Raw genomic sequence first — 20,568 nt, forward strand, 5'->3', positions numbered from 1 at the left:
CCTCTTTTCTGATCAATATATTTATTTAAAACTCTTTGATAAGGTCAATCTTGATAGTTTTATCACAATCATTTAAGGATCACTACCATGACCACATAATACACATGTTAGGTCATATGATTCGCACTACTATAAATATTGTTAGAGTAGGCTATGGTGTAGTTATATTTTTGTTATAGTATCCTGATTTATTATATTCTTATTATAGGATATTATTATATATTGGCCATTATTATGCACACTAAAATAAGAGGCATGTAGGAGACGTTTCTTTTGGTGATTTAGCACATCTCACACACTTGATCGAGAAAGATGTACCACCCGTAACTTGCAATACTTCACGGGATGTACGACATATTCATGGGAATATGAATCTCCTTATTTTAGACAACTGACATGTAAATTATTTGGGGTAATTGCACACCCGTGACTTGCAATATGATTAATACTTTTAATTCATTATGGAACATTTAATTAAGATGATAATCATACATATGTTGTAGGCATCCCATGTGAAGATTATTAATGTAAGTGAATTTTCATAGGAACGCAAATAATTTTTTTGATTTTACCCCCTTAGAGTAATTATTACATGTATTTGGAGATATTTATGCTCATATTTTACTAGCTTGTGAATACTCAATGACATAATGGAGAAAAAGGATTCATGTAGCCGACCCCACGTAGTGGGACAAAGGCTTGATGTTGTTGTTATTGTTGTTGCTGTGAATACTCAAGGAATCCAAAGAAAGTCTCAAAGTGACATCTTCACACATTTTAAACATGGATCCTAAGTCTATGGAGCCCGCAAATGTACCTTCCCTGTCTTTTAGCAAAAGAATCCTAAGCTGATAGAGAACCTGCAAATGTACATTCATTATTTTTAACAAAGGGATCTTAGGCTGGTGGGACCAGCAAATGTATGTTTCCTGTCATTTAGCAAAATGATCCTATGCTGGTGGGACCTACAACTGTACCTTCTCTATCTTTTAACAAAAAGTTTTGAAGGTTGCGAAGGAAAAGGGGCTGGTGAATAAGAAGTACCAAAGGCTATTTGTGATTGAGGCCATAAAAACCCCACTTAGAGAGTTGCCACCTCTGGTGACTAAAAGAAAATTGAAGTTAGCTCTGAAGGAAGCACAACGAGCGTGACAATTGGACCGCGTGTCGAAGAATCTACCGCTGAAAGGGCCCACTGAAAAGACAAATAAGTTTCGAAGCCAAGGCCTCATGAAAACATAATATTATAGAAGAAAGTATGGGCATGAAATCTAGTGTAGCCTCCCAGAGATCCGCCCCCAGTAATAAAAGCCATTAGAAATAAGTCCAGAAGGTCCCAATTGATAATTATTTCGCTAATCAACACGCTGGAGAATCCTCCAGGGAATCCCATGATCAGCTAACTATGTCATCTCAAGAAGAAGCTAGCTTCGATCGCAGCACGCGGATCGATGAGTTTCTTGTACCAAATAATGAGTCGTAGATCCAGTGGCGATGTCGCTTAGAGATCCGAATGCAAGAAGAAGAATATGGCAATCAATAGACCATGGATATTGATATAGTCTATATGGTGAGGCATGATAATGAGCAGCCACTTTTAAGAGTATAGCAGTGACAATATGGGGTTAGATCCATTACCGGTAGAGATGACGACTTCTAAGAGAAAAAAGAAGAAGAGGAATTTGAAGAGAATCCTTTGTTCGTTGATACTACTACACTAGCAGAAGCTCAAGACATGCGTACTTATCTCATGTGAATAAATTTTCTCGCTCGCTAATAAAAGCGGTTACGGGTACTTATCTCATGCAAACAAATTTTCCCACTCGCTAATAAAAACGGTCACGAGTACTTATATTCATGCATAGGAATTTCTCCTCTTGCTAATAAAAGTGATCATGAGTACTTATATTTCCCCGCTCGTTAATAAAAGTGGTCACAAGTATTTATATTTCATGCATAGGAAAATTATAAAATAGCTAGTGACGGGATTATATCTTAGATGCATAGCAACCGAGGTGGTGACGACAATACGACGGCAACAGTGATGCACGAGGCCTATAATACACCAATATTTTTTTATGATTATTATTTATTATATTTAATTATATGCGTTTTTTAAATAGGGGCTAGAGAGAGAAAGAGAGGGTACAACCTCTCATTCTAGAGAGAGAAAGATAGGGAAAGGGGATTTTGATGGAAATGTAGGAATATGGTAGTGATGATGAGTGTGATGTTAGCGAGAGAAAATCCTTCTCACTCCAAATTTAAAGAGAAAGAGATGAATTTTTTTCTCTCTAGGTTGAGGGAAGAGCATGAATGAGGGTGAGAGGTGGAGGTATTGAATGAGGTGTTTGAAGGGTAAAATTATAATTTTTTTCTCTTTCTAGAGAAAAGTTTTTCTCTCTAGATCTGGAGAGAGAAAGTGCAGGATAATGAGGCTTTTTGGTGGAGGTGTAAGAGGTGCCTGTGAAGGTTTTTAGTGAAGGTATATTGGTGGTTTGAGAGATAGAGATGGAGAAATCAAAAAACTGGGGTTAGGTTTTTTGGGTAGGCTTTGGGAAGGTAGTGATGAAGAAGAAGAATGAGATGAAGAAGAAGGAGAGAGAGGAGGGGGAGAAAGAGAGAAAAAATAAGAGAAAAATGGAGGAGAATGAAGAAGAATAAAAAAAAGTGAAAGGAGGAAAGGAGGAGAGAAGAGCAAGAAGCTTCAACCTAGAGTAGCCGGTGACGGTGGGAGCCTTAGCCGACGTTGGAGTTGGGCACGCACGAGAGAACCGAGAGAGGGAAAGATTGGTCAGGCAAGTGGGAGTCATGTGTGAGTTATGAGGGTGTGGGGTATTTTTGGATATAAATTTATTTAGATTTAATTAATTTCTCCTTTTTTTAAATCTCCCTCTTCTTTCTTTTTTTACTATTTATAATTTATTTTAATTAAAAAAAATTGATGTGATTTTTTTAATTGTGACTAGACTCGATCGTCAAGTCATTGTCGTCATTCGCGCACGTCAAAACTGCCTCAATTCACGCAGGTAAAATTTTAAATTTTCATCTATCAACAATCGCAATCAATATGGGTATCGATCTTAGTTATTTTCGTGGCTCCGAACGCACCGGCGTTTGTTTCGCAAACGGGAGCCATTTCAGCGATTTGGGCTTTTGGTCGATGTGCATCCAGTGAATTACGCGTGACGTCAGGCTCTTTTGCTTTCGAAAATGATAGTGCACGGTCGACCCAACCCCGACACTAGTATTAAGGTCAACAATTATGCCTTTTATGAGGAGCATGCAAGTCATTGAATCATCAGTAAGTCAACTGAAGGAACAGAGGCCTGTTGGGCATAATCAGATATCAATTCTCACATAACATAATGATACACAAAAGTCGCACACTTCTTACCCACTTCCCCCACCACCTTTCTTTACATGGGTTTTATCCATGCTAGTAAGAACCAATAAATTACAAGAAATAGAACAGTTGATAAGTGAAAGATATTTGATATCATGAATTGACTAAACCAACAACAAGCATGAATTGATACTATCAGAAAATCAACCAAAGTTCTCGACAGATGAATAGCTCTGATATAGGTAATCAATTTAGAAATATGATGAAATTGTTAAATGACTTTCTTAGAATACAAGCATGAAAAACCACACATCGTAGATGGACCTTGGGCTATTTTTTTTGGAGCATCGTAAAGCTTTCCATGATATTCCGAGCAAAAGCAAACTTTTCTTTTTTTAGAATAAATTGCAAAATATGTGGATCGAACCAGTGGTCTAGGTGAAACAACATTTTCATTAAACTAATGGGCCACGGATCCTTTCATGAAAAGAAAACTCTTGATAAATATACTCACATATCTCCTTTTGACATATATCGCTTGACTATCATCTCATTCTGTTGAGCATCTCTACCACTAATTATTAAAAAATTTTCACTGCTGATAAACCAGTTGAATTTCTCAAACCAGTGAACTTTGCGCATGTGAGAAATTGCAGCAACAGTCTTTTCCTGCAAAGCAAGCAAAAATTCCAGCGTTGCATGATAAAAATAAAATTATGGCTAATCAATGTTGACAAAAAGGTACTTCAGATTTGATAAGGGGCATCTTAATGCTTCGAACAGCCTCAATCATATCAAAATAAGGATCATGATAACATGTAATTTTATATTATCCATTCTCCTTAAACATTTTAATTACGATGACACATTATTAAAGAAAGAAAGCCCCTCTAGCTGAAAAGAACTGAAGAAAAGCAATACTCCAACAAAAAAGAGTAATACCTGAGCAAGCTGGAGACGTGTCTTCTTCTCAGCTGCTTTGAAAGCTTTCTCATGTGCTGTTAGAGTTTTTTCTTGTTTAAACTCCTGTTTTTTCTTAAGTTCGTACCAAGACCGAGCATTTGCATGAGCAGATAGTGCTAAATCGACTTCTACCTAAAAAATTCCATCATGGTATTAAAAAACTAACCAATAAACATTAACAATATTCCATTCAATCTTGTATTTAGATAGTCAGAAAAAATATATATATAAGGTGACAAGTAATCAGGTCTCAATTTAGAAACGTTCATAAAAAGGCAAGGCATCTATTTCTGTTCTGTTGTATAAAGCAATCCAAGAACATGGTTGGCTGTAACAACCACATTTGACCTTTAAAGGGTTACCTGGTTGGCTGTAACAACCACATTTGACCTTTAAAGGGTTACCTTGTCAACAGGGCAAGTTTTTTCATCTTCATCCATTTCATCCAAGTTGTTGCTCAGCAACAAAGTAATGCAATTTCTTTCAAGATGGAGTTTTTCAATGAGACCAGCAATAGGATTTCCAGCTTTCTTCTCTTCCTTCACCATACGTGCAAGGTCATCCCAAGTCATTCCTTTTGAAAGAGCAACACGAACAGCTAAGATGGCAGCATCAACATCTTCCAAGTTGTATTCAATTAATTCTGCCATCTTAATGGAATGGTCCACTTCTTTCTTCAGGGTAAGTACACGATTTTCCTGCACCAAAACACTCAGATGAAAACTTGTTTAGGTAATAGATCAGGAATAACTTTAAATGTAAATTCCACTGCATTAACAGGCCAAATACAAACATGAAACCTTTTAAGGAAAAGGCATACGCCAAGTTGATCAGCATTTGTTTTCTCTCTGTTTTTCAATCAGCTTCTCACACAAATAGTTGTATAACTAAAGAGTAACTAGTAATTCTGCAAATATAAAAACTCATCAAACAAGTTCAACAATCAACAGATTTACACCACAACCAACACCGTCAAGGCCACACCACAAATCAAATATCACGCACTGCACACGTCATGCATTATGTTAACCATATAACTAACATTGAGGGGACATACCTATATAACGTATAGAAGAAAGGTACCACACTCTTATTTTTAGCATGTTGTCACATGTTCCTTTGGTAATGCTGGTAGGCTCCAAAAATTCTTATATGACTCTTCTAAGAGAGTTCGGTGCTATGTCAAATTTTCAAAAGACAAATTAGATTATAGATAAAAAATTATTCCGAGATTTCACCCTCATTTTACGATAACTTTATGATCTAATTCTAGGTTTCTCATACATGTAAAACCCTATAATTAATTACCCCTCTTGGTTATAAAAGAGAACTTTTGATTAACGTTAATCGTTTGGTGCCAAGTGCTTAGCGTGTTTCAATTTTGATTTTGGGACTGAGGAAATTTATCACATTTTCATTTAAAACAAATGGTTGAGAAATTGATGACGAACTCTGATTAAAATTTCATGATTTTGTCAACCCGAAGTATCATGATCCTCGTTCTACTTAATCAGCAAAGTTAATCAACCAAACCTCACCGAAGTGGTTTGCTTTTCGAATCGGGGCATTTTGTTGATAATATCCCCTCCAATTGAGATTTTCTATCAAAGCTACAATCATTGAGGAATGATATGCGTATGATTTGTATTTGTAATTTAAAGGCCTAATTTTGAAATTGAACCCTTTTGATTATGATGTTCGATGATTACAACCATCATTGGAGATCAAATTCAAAGATTAACTTTATGAGCTCCCATATAAGTGGGTGGCCCAACATTTTATATTTTTCAAATGAATTTTCTTCATAGGAGGCTTTGAAGGACTAAAGCGAATGTAAAATCATATATTTTCATGAATTTTACAGTTGTATGATCATTCATGAATTTACTTAATTACAAATCATTATAGGATTTAAAATGGTTCTTTTATCATAACCTTAAAATGTATTGCTCAAGAATCCATCATGAGGTTTAAGTCTTATCAACTCCAGTCTTTATAAAGGAGAGGATCGAACTTAAAATATTAGACTTACAATTTTACCTTATAAATGAAGTAGCCCACTAGAGAACATGTACAAATTTTGATGAATTTTAGTTTGGATTTGAGAAAGTCTTATGAATTTTAAAATGATTGCCTACTTTTCAAAATGTTTGCATAGTTCTCAAAGGGGGGCAAAATTGGATGTCATATTTTATGGTCCATGCAACATTTAACTTTAATTTTAATCATTTATCACTTTTGTCGAAGGACATGCAAACATATTTATTTCCAAAAGTTTGGAGAAAAATTAGAGAGCTTGCATAGTGTACTTGTACATTTTTTTATACATTGGCATAGCACATTTTATGATTCACAATACATTTGCATGCTTTTACGAGAAATTACACATTTTTTAGTGCAGTTGCATGTTTTTTGCAGTAGGAGAATTTGAATTTATGTTATTTTCAGTCCGGGCAATTTTATCAAAGCATTTAGCATGTATGTCAGATAACATGCATACAAAATTACTTTTGATGATTTTACACATCTTGCACATCTTTTGGAACAACTACGCATAGAATAGTGACCTACACATCTCATTTCAAAAGAATTTTATTTATGGAAGCTTACTATCATTCACGAGAGCATACCATCATTTGAGGTGTGCATGGGTTGATTTTAGTGGTTGATGAGCACATCATTCAAGCACTTGGACAACCAGTGACATGTAATAAGGAGGTTCTATGCTAGCAAGCGACCTCTCAAGTTCATTACAAATCCTCTTCCTTGTTGACAAGCTTTCAAATTCAACATAAGTCCCCTGTAAGTCTAGTTCAAGTTCTCATTTTGTGTTCTATTTTGGTTCTTTCAAATTCTTCTAACAAAAATTGTATATCATTTTGACAGCTCATTTAATGTCATGTTATAATATTTTTTAAAATTTTTAGTAATATTTTTCTAAGTTCAATAAGTCGTTTGACTTTGTTTTGTTGTCCTGTCATTAGAAATTTCAATAGCATTCCAACGTAACTCCTGCGTAGGTGTTGGGGGGGAAATGTTGGGGTCTACTCATCATGCTAAGAAATATATGTATGGGTCATTTAAATACTACGGCCTTCTCTACTCCACTGTGCCAAGAAAGTTGCATATAGATAATAGAACTTTGCACATGCACAATAGTTTTTGCAAATAAAATTTCTTCACTGCATCAAAAAAGATATTTGCACCTGCACATCCCTTTCAAATTTTCATATGTGATCAATGGTTGAGATGCAAGTCAAGGTCTAATGGTGGCACAATAAGTGAGTCTTCTGTTGAAAAAGGGTTGACCTTATCAGAAAGAATATAAAATAGTTCCATATCCTAAGAGATTTGTTCCTCCTTCATTCACTAAATTTGATGGTATTGGCAATCCACACTAGTATTTAGCTTATTATAGAGCATTGTGCAATAACATTGGCAATAATGATGCTTTACTTTTATATTAATTTATGAAATTATTTTCTATATTTGACTTTCAGTGGTATGCAAACTTGCCAATTGAATCATTTAAAACTTTTGAAGAGCATGAAGAACTATTCATTAAGATGTTTGCTAGTTCTTGCATGGATACCATTATGCATCAAATTATTCATTATGAATCATTTCAAACTTTTGAATAGCATGAGGAACTATTCATTAAGATGTTTGTTGGTGCTTACATGGATGCCATTATGCCTACGGATGACCAGTCAGGTAATTAGAGGCATAGTTTGTGTTCCAGATGACAATAATTAAAAAAAAAAATTACATGAAGCAAATTACTCTAGCTATACTATTGAAGTATTCATCCAAGGAGTAACATGATATATCAAGACCTCAAAGGATTGTTTTTTTGTGGCTAGGACTTAAAAAAAAAAGTATAGCAGAATTTGTAAAGTGTCATACTTATCAAATGGCTAAAAATAAACATCAAAGGTCAAGTAGACTTTTACAACCCTAGCGACTACCAAAATAAAAATGAGGTGAAATAGCTATGAATTTTGTTATGGGCTAGCAAGGATAAGCAGTGACATTTTATGAGTTATTATTAATAGATTAACCAAATTTGTATATTCTTACCTATTATAAGGACTTATTCTATTGAGAAGTTAAAGTTATGTGTGGATAAGATTTTATAGTTGCATGAGGTGCCAAAATGTATAGTTTTAGATAAAGATAACAGCTTTACATCCAGTTTATTGAAAAAGATTCATGAAGGTTGCAGTATTAAACTCATCTTCAGTACTACATTTCACTACTCAAATTGATAGCCGGTCAAAAGGAACAATTTAGACATCATAGAAGATTTACTTAGACTCTGTGAGATGACTTTGTGGAGGCTAGAAACCACATGTACCACTAATATAATTTACTTATAATAACAATTTTCAAGCATCAGAATGGCATTGTAGGAAGTTTTCTATAAAATAAAATATAAGACATCATCATTATGCTGGCAGAAACAGGTAAAAGGAAAGTAATTGATCCTAACTGTTAGATGATACTACTGACAAGATTTGACTAATCTGGGATAGATTGAATGTTGTATAAGATATATGAAAAAAATATTATGTGTTAAACTCCGACCTCTAGAGTTGATGTTAGAGAATTTGTGTTTATTAAAGTCAGTTCAATGAAGGAATGACATTTTGGTAAGACTGGTAAGCTAAGCCCGGGATCGTATGAAGCTATTGAAAGAATTGGGAAGTTGGTTTATAGACTAGCATTACCAGCAAACAAATATTCTTCCATTTTGAAAATATATAGCTGATGAGTCTAGTAGGGCTGTCACAAATTCCATAAATATATTAATATACAACCTGATAAGACATATATGAAGTACCAAAGAGAACATTGAACTGCAATGTAAAACGACTTTGTAATCAAAATATTTCATTTGCACAAATTTTATGGAAACATGGAACAAAAAGATATGTTACAAGAAGATGAAATCAGAATAGTGAGAATGTTATCAATATTTTTTCAATTAAGGTGTGATTGCTCTTATCACATTGTTTAAATTTTCAGGAAGAATTTTTATAATGAAAGATTGTAAAAGTCTGTAAGGAATCTAATAAAATAATATGCGAGGCAAAGAATTAAGCTTTTAGTGATTTATATAATAGATTAGATACTAAGGAGGACAAAAATATATGTATAAGTTGGCCAAACAAAGAGAGGAAAAGGATTTAGTTCAAGTGAAATGGATTAAGGATGAAGATAAAAAGGTATTTTTATTAAAAGAGGATGTTCAACAAAAGTGGATGAAGTATTTTGAAAAGCTTTTCAATGAAGATTGTGAGAATATTATTAAATTTAGTGACCTTAGCACCCCAAATGAAAATAAAAATATTTATTTTTATCAGCGTATTAGTAAAATCGGAGAAATAGAGACTTTAAAGAAAATAAAGTGTGAAAAAGCTATTGCATCTAATGATATTCTAATCGAGGTGTGAAAATGCTTAGGAGATGTAGGAATTTTTTGGCTTACAAAAATTTTCAATACTACTTTGAAGACTAAAAAGATGTCAGATGAGTTGAGTGTGCTGATTCATATTTTTAAAAATAAAGGTAATGCACAAGAGTGAGAATTATGGAGGAATTAAGTTAATGTGTCATACTTGAAAAATATGGGAAAGAGTTATTGAGCGTAGTTACGACGTGATACTGTTTCTCAAAATCAATTTGGATTCATGCCAAGTAGGTCTACTATGAAAGCTATACATTTATTAAGAGGTTTGATGGAGAAAAGTAGAAATAGTAAGGAGGATCTACATATGATATTTATTGATTTAGAGAAAACATATAATAAAGTTGTAAGAGATGTGCTCTGGAGAGTTTTAGAAAAGGAAATGGTTAATAATGCTTATATTCAAGTCATCAATGATATGCATGCAAGAACTATTACTTGTGTTCAAACACAAGGTGGTTTGACAAGTTTTTCCTATTTCAATTGGATTACATCAAGGATCAGTTTTAAGCTCATATCTTTTTGCTTTATTCATAGATGTTCTTACTAGGCATTTGCAAGAGGATGTACTATAGTATAAGCTTTTTGCTAATGATATTCTTTTTGTTGCTAAGACTAGAGAGTGAGTTAAAGGTAAACTTGATGGAGGTCAACTTTAGAGTAAATGTTTTCATTTGAGTGGATCTAAAACTGAATACATAGAACGTAATTTTAGTAGTAATAGATCTAGTGGGGGACTATGAATTTGGACGATCAAGTAATTAATAATAGTGCACCTTTTAGATATCTCGAGACTATTGTTCAAAGTGATAAGAAATAGATGGAGATATTATTAGTAGAATTAATGTTGGATGGTTGAAGTAAAGGAATGCATCAGGCCTATTGTGTGATAAAAAAGTACCCCTCAAACTTAAGAGAAAATTCTACACTTTGGTGGTGAGACCTGCAATGCTTTATGACCCAAAATTTTGGCCATTAAAAGAGAAGCATAAAATTAAGCTAAGTGTTACAGAGATCAGGATGCTCAGGTGGATGAGTGGCTTCACTTTTATGGACAAAATGCTAAACAAGTATATTTATGAAAAGGTGGAGTAGCTCCAATGGAAGATAAGATTAGAGAGAGTCTTCTTAGATGACTAGGTAACATAAAGCATCACTCTTCTGATGACCTGGTTAGGAGAGTAGATATATTAGATTCGGCCTATGTTAAGAAAGGTATAGGTAGACTAAAAAGGCTTGGTTAGAAATTATTAGAAATGAACTTTGTTTATTAGATTTAAATATGAATTTGACTCTTAACATGACACAATGGCAAAAAAGGATTCATGTAGCCGACCCCACATAGTGAGATAAAGGCTTGATGTTGTTGAAGATTGTAAAAGTCATTTCATTAAAAATATATCAATAGAAAGATTGAACCAACAACATCAATTCAATTGAACCAACATGTCAATTCCACCTTCAATTAAGAGAGGTGAAGCGGGAAAAAGAGAGCATGAGACAGAGAGCAAATAAGTGTATATAAGAGAGGAAACGAGGGAGACTAAGAGTCAAAAGGAGACAAACAACAAAGGAGATTGAGTATTTGTTATAGTTCTTGAGAGACAAACGAGGCATTTGAATGGTAAATAAGAAGAGAACGAGGAATTATTTTTTTATAAACTCAATTAAAATCTTAAATATAATTACTATTTCCTAAAATAAATTGTTAAGGATTTGATGCAATGAAGAATAATATATCAAAAGAGCAGGAGAAAATTTAGTGATTTTACAAAGGAAGAAAGAAGGGAAATACTTGAGTAATGTATTTAAAAAGAAAATTTTAGAATTTATTTTAATTAAATGAAATCTAAAATTTAAGATATTATTCAAAAATTCACTTTCTTCAAATGGGGAGGAATTATATGGTTGAATGAAAAAAGTTTATTAGTAATGCAATTAAGTTATAATATATATATATATATATAACTAATTAACATGGGTATGCCATTTGAATGATTATAGGCATTCAACTAAAAGAGGTGGAGTTTTAAGGATTAAAGAACAAATGAAACTTATCTAAGGTTAAGATGGGCACACTTATTTCTATATTATAGTGCATATATGTTTCTTCTAAATTAAAGGCATAAATTGATACTGAAATTAGCCAATCAAATGTTATTACAAGTTGTTTATGATAATCTAATACCCTTGAAAGTATTGATCATGTTGAAAAGAACATATGTTTTTTGTCAAATTTAAATTATTTATCTTATGTAGTGTTTCTTGTGGATAAATATTGAATACTACCAAACATGTACATGAAAAAAAAAAAAAACTTGGCAGAAATACTTGTATGAGCATGTTGACTGATAGAGTTCACCCTTCTATGATATAAACAAAGGATGCTAAGGAAACCACACAAAACATAATGGCTTATCCTCAGGTTTAAAAATGGATATTGTTATTGAAGTACCTTACATGATACAAGTAGATAATGCTACTCTGACAGTTCTATTATACAATAAAAATAAAACAGAAAAGATAAGACATGATATGGTTTCTTGCTTATTCATATTACTATTGTACAAATGATTGCTTCAATACCTTTATCATTGTCATCTTGTAATAGAATAAATTGCTGAAAGAGATTTATCGACTCGACAAGCAGACTATTATTTTCTAAGTACTTCTATGCTAATATAACTTTGAGATGTGATTTATCCACTGAGTTTTGTTGATAACTCAAAATAATTCTTCGCAATTATATATAGGACAAAATCTAGAGCATTTCATTAATGGGAAAAGAGATTTTGCATATCGCTAACGTGGAACAAGAAGTGAACAATATTTATATTATTTGAAAGATTAGCAACCAACAACATCATTGTTGTATTTTGGTTTAGAATGACTATGAATTAGCAACTTCTTCAATATATTCGATAATGATCTTATTAAAATATTTTTTAATACTTCTTTTAAAATTATTGATAATGTACAGTATTTAAATTTTCGTCTGACAGTCTTTTCCAACCTTAACATTCCTAGCTCCCAAGCCACGTCGTGACATATATATATATATATGAAATCGCCAACAACTTAAAAAATTCACTGAATGTGATTATTTGCTTATCATAGACATAAAAGCAAAGTTGCATGTTCTTAAACGAACACTAGCGTGGTAGTTGGAAGCATACATACCCATGTAAATGAAAAGTATGCATGTAAATTCATGCAAGAAAAAATACACAAATGTTTCAATACGACCAAGTGATTTTATAATTCAAAATATTCTTGTATTCTATTCTACTTAACATCCGACATATTTATAATAATCATATTTGTATTTTAACTGTGATTTATAGTCATCAAGCACATCCAAAGTAATTCATGTAATACCCGTTATCATTTCCAATTTGCTGTCTAATGCGGCAACTGCAGATACTCATTGCATAGCTGAAAATAACAAAAGAGTATAGGCTTATGCAGATACCATGTGGTCAACCAGTGCGTTATAGCCATATCATGCCATCTATGGACAACAAAATGAGTCATAAAAGACCCATGCATTGTAAGTGCATCATAGCAGGCCCATATAGGGCCAAGGCCCAATGCTATTTATTAACTAGTTGTTACATATATCATTAGCCAGAGGACAAGCTATGGTTTAAAAACTAAATGGAAGAGATAGTTACAAAAAAGATAGTCATATCGAACAAAATCCTATCACAGACGAGTTTCTTCTCGGGAGACAATGATATCAGCAGTATAATTACACTTACCCTGAAAAGAAGTACAAAAAATTTATCTTAAGTTATTTGAATGATGTACTATTTTTTTGAAGTAAAAAAATGCACAACAAAAAAGCTTCACTCTCAAAGGAAAGCTATGGAAACATTAATGTTGCATTAGTACTAAAAATATACAATGCTCTTCCCAACTTGACTGCAGCCGGCAATGCTGTTTGACTACCAAGGTAAGAAAAAGAAAATAACCTGATCCAAGCGTATCTTGTTTAGCTTTTGCATGGCCGAGCCCTCCTTTGACCTCTGCTGCTGTTCTGATCTTTGGCTTTCGATCTTACTATAAAATTCATCTAATGCGGCATCAAATGTTTCAAATTTCATGCACTCTCGTGACTTGAATTGATTCAACAAAATGGGGCAAAACTCATCATAAATCTGCAAATTTAACCAAAATATAGAACAGATCAATGTTGGTTTAACCGATGGTATTAACCGAAGCAAAAGAAGCTACTAAAAACCATACAAACTTAGTATGCAATGCTGACAAAAATAGATCAAAATATAATTGATAAACAAGATAAAATAACTCAGAAGGCTAGTTTGAAAATATCCCTTGCAAGTAAAATTCTATTATAGCTTGAAACTTAAATTGCTGCCTGTTCCTTTCCATAACTAACTTTTGATATCTCTAGTTTGATTTGACTCCCTGAATTAAAGAAAAAATAAAAACTTCATAGCCGAGAAACCAATACCCACGTTGATATACAATGCTCTAGCGTTTAGGGTCAAATAAGGATATAAGAAGTGGTACAAAGTTAGATGCAATAAATTTGTGTAAAAAAACATGCACATTTTGAGGGAAAACAAGTTATCAGTCTTAAAAACTGCTTACTACTTCAATAAAAGCAGAAAACGTTTAAAATCCAATCTGGACAAAACGAAATTGCATTTCTATAAGAAATTACATCAACAAAAACAACATCAAGCCTTTATCTCACAACGTGGGATCAGCTATATGAATCCTTTTTCTACATTATGTCATGTTAAGAGTCAAATTCTCATTTAAATCTAATAAAAAGTCATTTCAAATATTTTATAACCAAATCTTTTTAGGTCTACCTCTACATTTGTTAATGTAGGTCAAATCTAATACATCTACTCTCATGACAATGTCATCGGAAGGCCGACATTTTATGTGACCAAACAATTTAAGACGACTCTATCTAATCTTATTTTCCATTGGAGTTACTCCAACCTTTTCACGTATATGCTCATTTCGCATTCTGTCTCTAAGAGTACAGCCACTCGTCCACATGAGGATCCTCATCTTTGCAACAATTTACTTAATTTTATGTTTCTCTTTTAATGGTCAGCATTCTACGCCATAAAGCATTGCAAGTCTCACCGCCATCTAATAGAATTTTCTCACAAGGAGGGGTACTTTTCTATCACAGAACAAACCTAATGCATTCCTCCACTTCAAGCATCCAATTTGAATTCTACTAATAATATCCCCATCTATTTCACCATCACTCAAAACAATAGATCCGAGATATCTAAAACGTAATGACTTGATCGCCCAAAGTCACAATCCCCTTACTAGATCTGTTACTACTAAAATTACACTCCATGCATTATGTTTTAGATCTACTCAAACAAAAATCTTTATACTCTAAGGTTGACCTCCATAATTCAAATTTACCTTTAACTCCCTCTCTAGTCTTATCAACAAGAAGAATATCATCAGCAAAAAGCATATACCTGGATACATCCCCTTGCAAAGGTCTAGTAAAAGCATCTATGACTAAAGCAAAAATATATGGGCATAAAGCTGATACTTGATGTAATATAATTGAATAAGGAAAATACTTGGTCAAACTACCTTGTGTTTGAACACAAGTAACATCTTTTGCATACATATTGTTAATGACTTGAATATAAGTATTACTAACCCATTTCTTTTCTAGAACTCTCCATAGCACTTCTCTTGGAACTTTACCATATGCTTTCTCTAAATCAATCAATATCATATGATATTCTTCTTATTCTCTTTACACTTCTCCATCAAACCTCTCAATAAATGTATAGCTTCCATAGTAGGCCTACCTCGCATGAATCTAAATTGATTTTGAGAAACATTATATCACGTCATAACCTAAGCTCAATAACTCTCTCCCATAGTTTTAAAATATGACACATTAATTTAATTCTTCTATAATTTACACACTATTGTGCATCACCTTTATTTTTTAAAATATAATCAATACACTCCACTCATCTCGCATCTATTTAGTCTTCAAAATAATATTAAAATGTTTCGTAAACCAAAAAATTCCATCATCTCCTAAAGCATTTTCACATCTCAATTGGAATATCGTCAGGTCCAGCAGCTTTTCCACACTTTATTTTCTTTAAGGCCTCTCTAACTTCAATTTTACTAATACGTCAAAAAAAATAAAAATTTATATTTTCATTTAAGGTGCTAAATTTACTAAAGTCAATCGTATTCTCACAATCTTCATTGAAAAGCTTATCAAAATATATCATCCATCTTTGTTAAATATCATTTTCTAATAAAATCATTTTTTATCTTCATTCTTAATGCACTTACTTGAACTAAATCTATACTTCTCATATTTCTTTGCTTAGCTAACTTATACATACATCTTTCACCCTCCTTAGTATCTAATTTATTAGATAAATAATTAAAAGTTAAATTCTTAGCATCATATTACTTTCTTAGACTCTTAACAAGCATCTTTATATCTTTCCAAATTTTTTGAATTTTTATATATTATCCAATTTTTACAACAAATTTTATTTTTTATCCTTTCTTATATATTTTGATTCTACAATCAATTATTTTTACTATTACGAGCTTTTCTTTTGATGCTTCAAGCATATCTTTACAAGTATCACTAATTACTTTTACCCATATAACATTAGCTTTCCTCATATACAGTCAAAATCTTAAATCCTACTCTCAAAAATATTTTTGTTAGAATTTCATAAATATCCCTATCTAATCCTAAAACAATATTTTACTTTATTTTTCATATACAACCCCTTCATATTAAAGTCCAAAACTAATAAGCGATATTAGGTGATGCGGACATCCAACCGTCCATGCTTGTCCGAGGAGGAGCTGAAGATCGACGACCGAGATCACTTTGTTTTATTTTCGTTTATGAAGTGTATTTTAATTTAGTTTCGCAATTTCCCTTTTTTACCCTCTTGTCTTATGTAAGCTCAAGGGGCAAATGTGACTTTTAATTTCTCTTGAGACCTATATATAGAGGCTCATTCTCTTGTATTAGGATGATGATGATGAATGAAAATTTCTACTTTTGATCTCTTTGTGAGTTCATATTTTCTTGATCTCTTGGTGAGTTCAACTCTCCTAGATCTCTGTGTGAGTTCTATGGAAAGCCCAAGTTGAGGGCAAAAGCAATACCCGTCAATCTTTGGAAGAGTCCGAGGTTCGCGGTTCTTACGATCTCTTTGTGAGTTCGTTAGTTATCTTCTATTTTACTCGTATTTTTTATTGTTCATCTCCTTCCTCCCCTCTTCATCCACCCAAGTATTCCCCCTAGCTCCACCTCCTCAACCCACGGCCGACACTCCACCCGACCCCCATTGAAATCCTTGCCTAATTTGGCTAATTTAATCTTTGGACAGATTTTCGAAATTCAAATCCAACGAATTTGAAATTCGAAATCCTTCCTAATTTGTGAAAGCTATTTTGGAAAGTTTTCAAAATCATGTATTTTGAAATTTGAAATCTTTCCTAATTTGTCATTCTATTTTTGGAAAGTACTTAAATCAATTCTTTTGAATTTCAAATTCAATTGGATTTGTTTAATTACTTTCCTAATCCTAAATTTACAATTATGCAAGCATGACCCCTCATCCCCACATTCCCTCTTGCCCATTAATGCCGCCGGCCCCTATATGAGTTAAGTTGGGATTTATTTTGTCATTACTAAATAAACTCAATTGGAAAATAATGCAAATTATTTTTGTTGCTCTTTGGCCGAATTATCCAAGAATTAAACCCTCTTTATTTCTTTCCTATTCCAGGTGGCTGAGTTTAGGAAATCTTGCCAATTAAACTCAAGCCGTTTTCTGAGCCAATTCTCCTAGTGGTCACGTCCAATTCTATTCACTTATTTCAGTTTCCTGAATTGGTTTTAATTCCAATAATCTAACCACAATTCAGCCACCTCCTTAAGCTAACGTCAATTCTGTCCATTTATTCTCAACCTCCTGATTTGGAAGTAATTACAAAATCTGGCCAATTCATTCGCCTCCTCCTTAATTGTTGTGGCTTGGTATTATTTCGAATTTCCATAAGAAACCAATCCACCGAACCTGATTGCTGCTGCTAGTTTTCCCGTTGGAATTAAATCCTAAATTTTCCATCAAAGTATTTGAGGAAATAATTCAAATTCCCTCAAATAATTTGCTGTCCAGTTAATTCCTGTAGGAAGAATTTTTCTCAGCTTGTCTTTTCTCCATCAAGGCTGAAATTTCCCAAGGCCTCACCTAGGCTTGCTGTCAGATTTTTGGAGAAGAGACTGTTCGGGCCCCACAAATCCCCTCTAATTTCTCTTGCTAGCCGAAAATTAATTCCCTCCTCCCGTGAAGCATTCCTTCTACTTGGAACCTGAGAATTTTCTTAGGTTTTGGAACAAAAAGCTGAAGAAAATTTTCAAATTTTGTGAGCTGGGATAAATCCAGATTTCTTTCAGATTTTGCAAGGAACAATTTCAGATTTTGGAGAGGAGATCCTCTCCATAGCAAAGCTTTGCGTTTTCGTTCTACATCATTAGGTATATAAACTTTCACTCGAAATAATTTTACAATCTTTGCAATCTAAACAATCTATTTTTATTATAAGAAAATAATCAATTTGAGTTTTATTATATTCATTCTTATAAGTGATGCAATGGTCCTCTCTTTATCTTAAATAAAATGTTACAATTACAAAATCATAAAGAAAAATTTAATATGATCCTACCACCTTCATTAGTCGCTCCAAACTTACAGCTACCATGAATGCTTTTAAAATCTTCTACCTCTCCACCAATATTGTTATTTAAATCTCCTTCAAAAAAAACCTTCTTTAAGAGGCATCTCTTATATTAATTCTTCTAAGTTATTTCAAAATTTAAATTTTGAATATATATCCTAACATACTTAAGAAGTATAAGCACTTATAATATTAATAATCTTAGCATCAACATCAATCTTTAAATACTTCTATCTCTAATTCTATTAATTTCCACAACATTATCCTTCTCTATAATCATACCTACATCATTTATAGAATGACTCTTACCTGAACATCATAGTTTAAATCCTAAACTACTAATCTCCATAACCTTCTCTCCAACTCATTTAGTTTCCTAAATGCATAGAATATTTTTCTTCCTATAAATCATAATATATATTAATTCAATAATTTGCCTATAAGAGAACCTATATTACAAGTTTTTATCAAAATTCTAATTTCATGGATTTTTATAAGAAATTAAAAACAAAAAAAATAAGCTCATAAAAACCACACAATTGATTGAAATTTATTATAAAAAATGAAACAGCATACACTTTCAACCTATAATGAAGAGAAAAAAAAAAAGAAAAGGAAAAAAGAGAAGAGAGTTGACAAGTGATAATGCAAAACTCAAGCTTGAATAAGTAGATAGCCTCACCAAGAATGCTTCAAATTTAATACCTGATTATATATTGGAATCTCAGAGAAGAACAATGGTTTTCACGTCCAAAAGTAGCTTTTTTTTATAATTTTTTTTTTTTCTGAAGGCTTCAAAGCCTACATTCGTAATCCTCATGTAACAACAAAAATAACATAATAAGAAAAGCAATTGAACCCACAAGTCACGCATACTTAAAGCTTCCTTAACCAGCCCGAAAGAAACAAAATTAGATGTCAAAGTCTTGCCTAGAATAAATGAAACTAAAGAAGCTAAAAGAATTTTTGAAAAGCCTAAAGGTAGTGCATCAACCAAAGAAGGCATCAATAAGAATCACGCTTGCTATAAAACAGCATGCAAGGCCAAGCCAAAAGTGAAGCTCAAAGAGATGTGTCAAGTGCAAGCGCTATACCTAAGAATCACAAAGTTTAGTGTTAGACATTCTTTATTGTTTAAAGGAAAAAGAACTTTTTAATGATTTTTTAATGTTTTTAAAAAAATATGCAGGGACTACGGACAATATACACAGACCATGCGTACCATGCGCATAAATTATGCATAGAATACAGAGTAATCCATATTAATAACTTGTCATTAGATGATTTAATTAAGTTGATAAATTTATATTTTTAAGTTATTTACATTGAAATGATGAGGAATATGTTTTACGCATTGAAATTAAATTTGTTATTACAATTTAGAGTAAATGTGTTTATTATGATTTTATTTTCTAATCTTAAATGCATTGGAATAAGTACAAAGGGTTTAGGGATCTTTGTAGATAGTATTTAAGGATGAGGAATAAGGAATACGATGTCAAAGAATTTTAGTGTTTGTAATTTGGGTTTAAATTTTAGTGTTAGACATTCTTTAATGTTTAAAGGAAAAAGAATTTTTTTTTTAATATTTTTAAAAAATATGCATGAATTACGCACAATATACGCAGACCATGCACATAAATTACGCATAGAATACGCAGTAATCCATATTAATAACTTGCTATTAGATGATTTAATTAAGTAGATAAATTTATTTATATCTTTTGCCTTGTTACACAATTTTAAAGACTGTGGGTCGTGACATGCGTAATAATTTTTGTTAGCTATGGACTAACGAGTGGGCGGATATGGTTGGGAGAGTTGGTTGAATTTTTATGAACCTTTATTAACATTTTATTGCTTACTGTTATTCAATATTCTAATTTTCACTATATAATGTGGGAAAGTTTGGCTAAGGGTACTTATGATTATGCAAATAGAAGTAATGCAGCCTGGCCAGAATGTGAGATTTTTTATTTCAGAAACTAAGTCTAAGGCTGCTGTTAGTTTGTGATTCTTTTGAAGATGAGGA

The 20,568-nt window shown here is 32.5% G+C and overlaps 1 protein-coding gene across 3 annotated transcripts in view; it reads right to left on the reverse strand.

Moving 5' to 3' along the window:
* LOC110113120 (nuclear export mediator factor NEMF) overlaps positions 1 to 20,568 on the reverse strand; it is a 60,828-nt gene that overhangs the window by 20,280 nt on the left and 19,980 nt on the right. For all 3 annotated transcript variants that reach the window (XR_002305110.2, XM_020845553.2, XM_020845552.2), the window contains exons 6-9: positions 13,754 to 13,939; positions 4,714 to 5,007; positions 4,289 to 4,441; positions 3,861 to 4,015 (exon numbers count right to left, since the gene is read on the reverse strand). Coding sequence is in view for 2 of the 3 variants with exons in the window: in XM_020845553.2 (XP_020701212.1) it covers positions 3,861 to 4,015; positions 4,289 to 4,441; positions 4,714 to 5,007; positions 13,754 to 13,939 (788 nt within the window). In the remaining variant the exon portion in view is untranslated. The remainder of the gene's footprint in view (positions 1 to 3,860; positions 4,016 to 4,288; positions 4,442 to 4,713; positions 5,008 to 13,753; positions 13,940 to 20,568) is intronic.

The sequence above is a fragment of the Dendrobium catenatum genome, unplaced genomic scaffold (assembly GCF_001605985.2).
Source record: "Dendrobium catenatum unplaced genomic scaffold, ASM160598v2 fragScaff_scaffold_151, whole genome shotgun sequence".
In the NCBI taxonomy this organism is placed as follows: Eukaryota; Viridiplantae; Streptophyta; class Magnoliopsida; order Asparagales; family Orchidaceae; genus Dendrobium; species Dendrobium catenatum.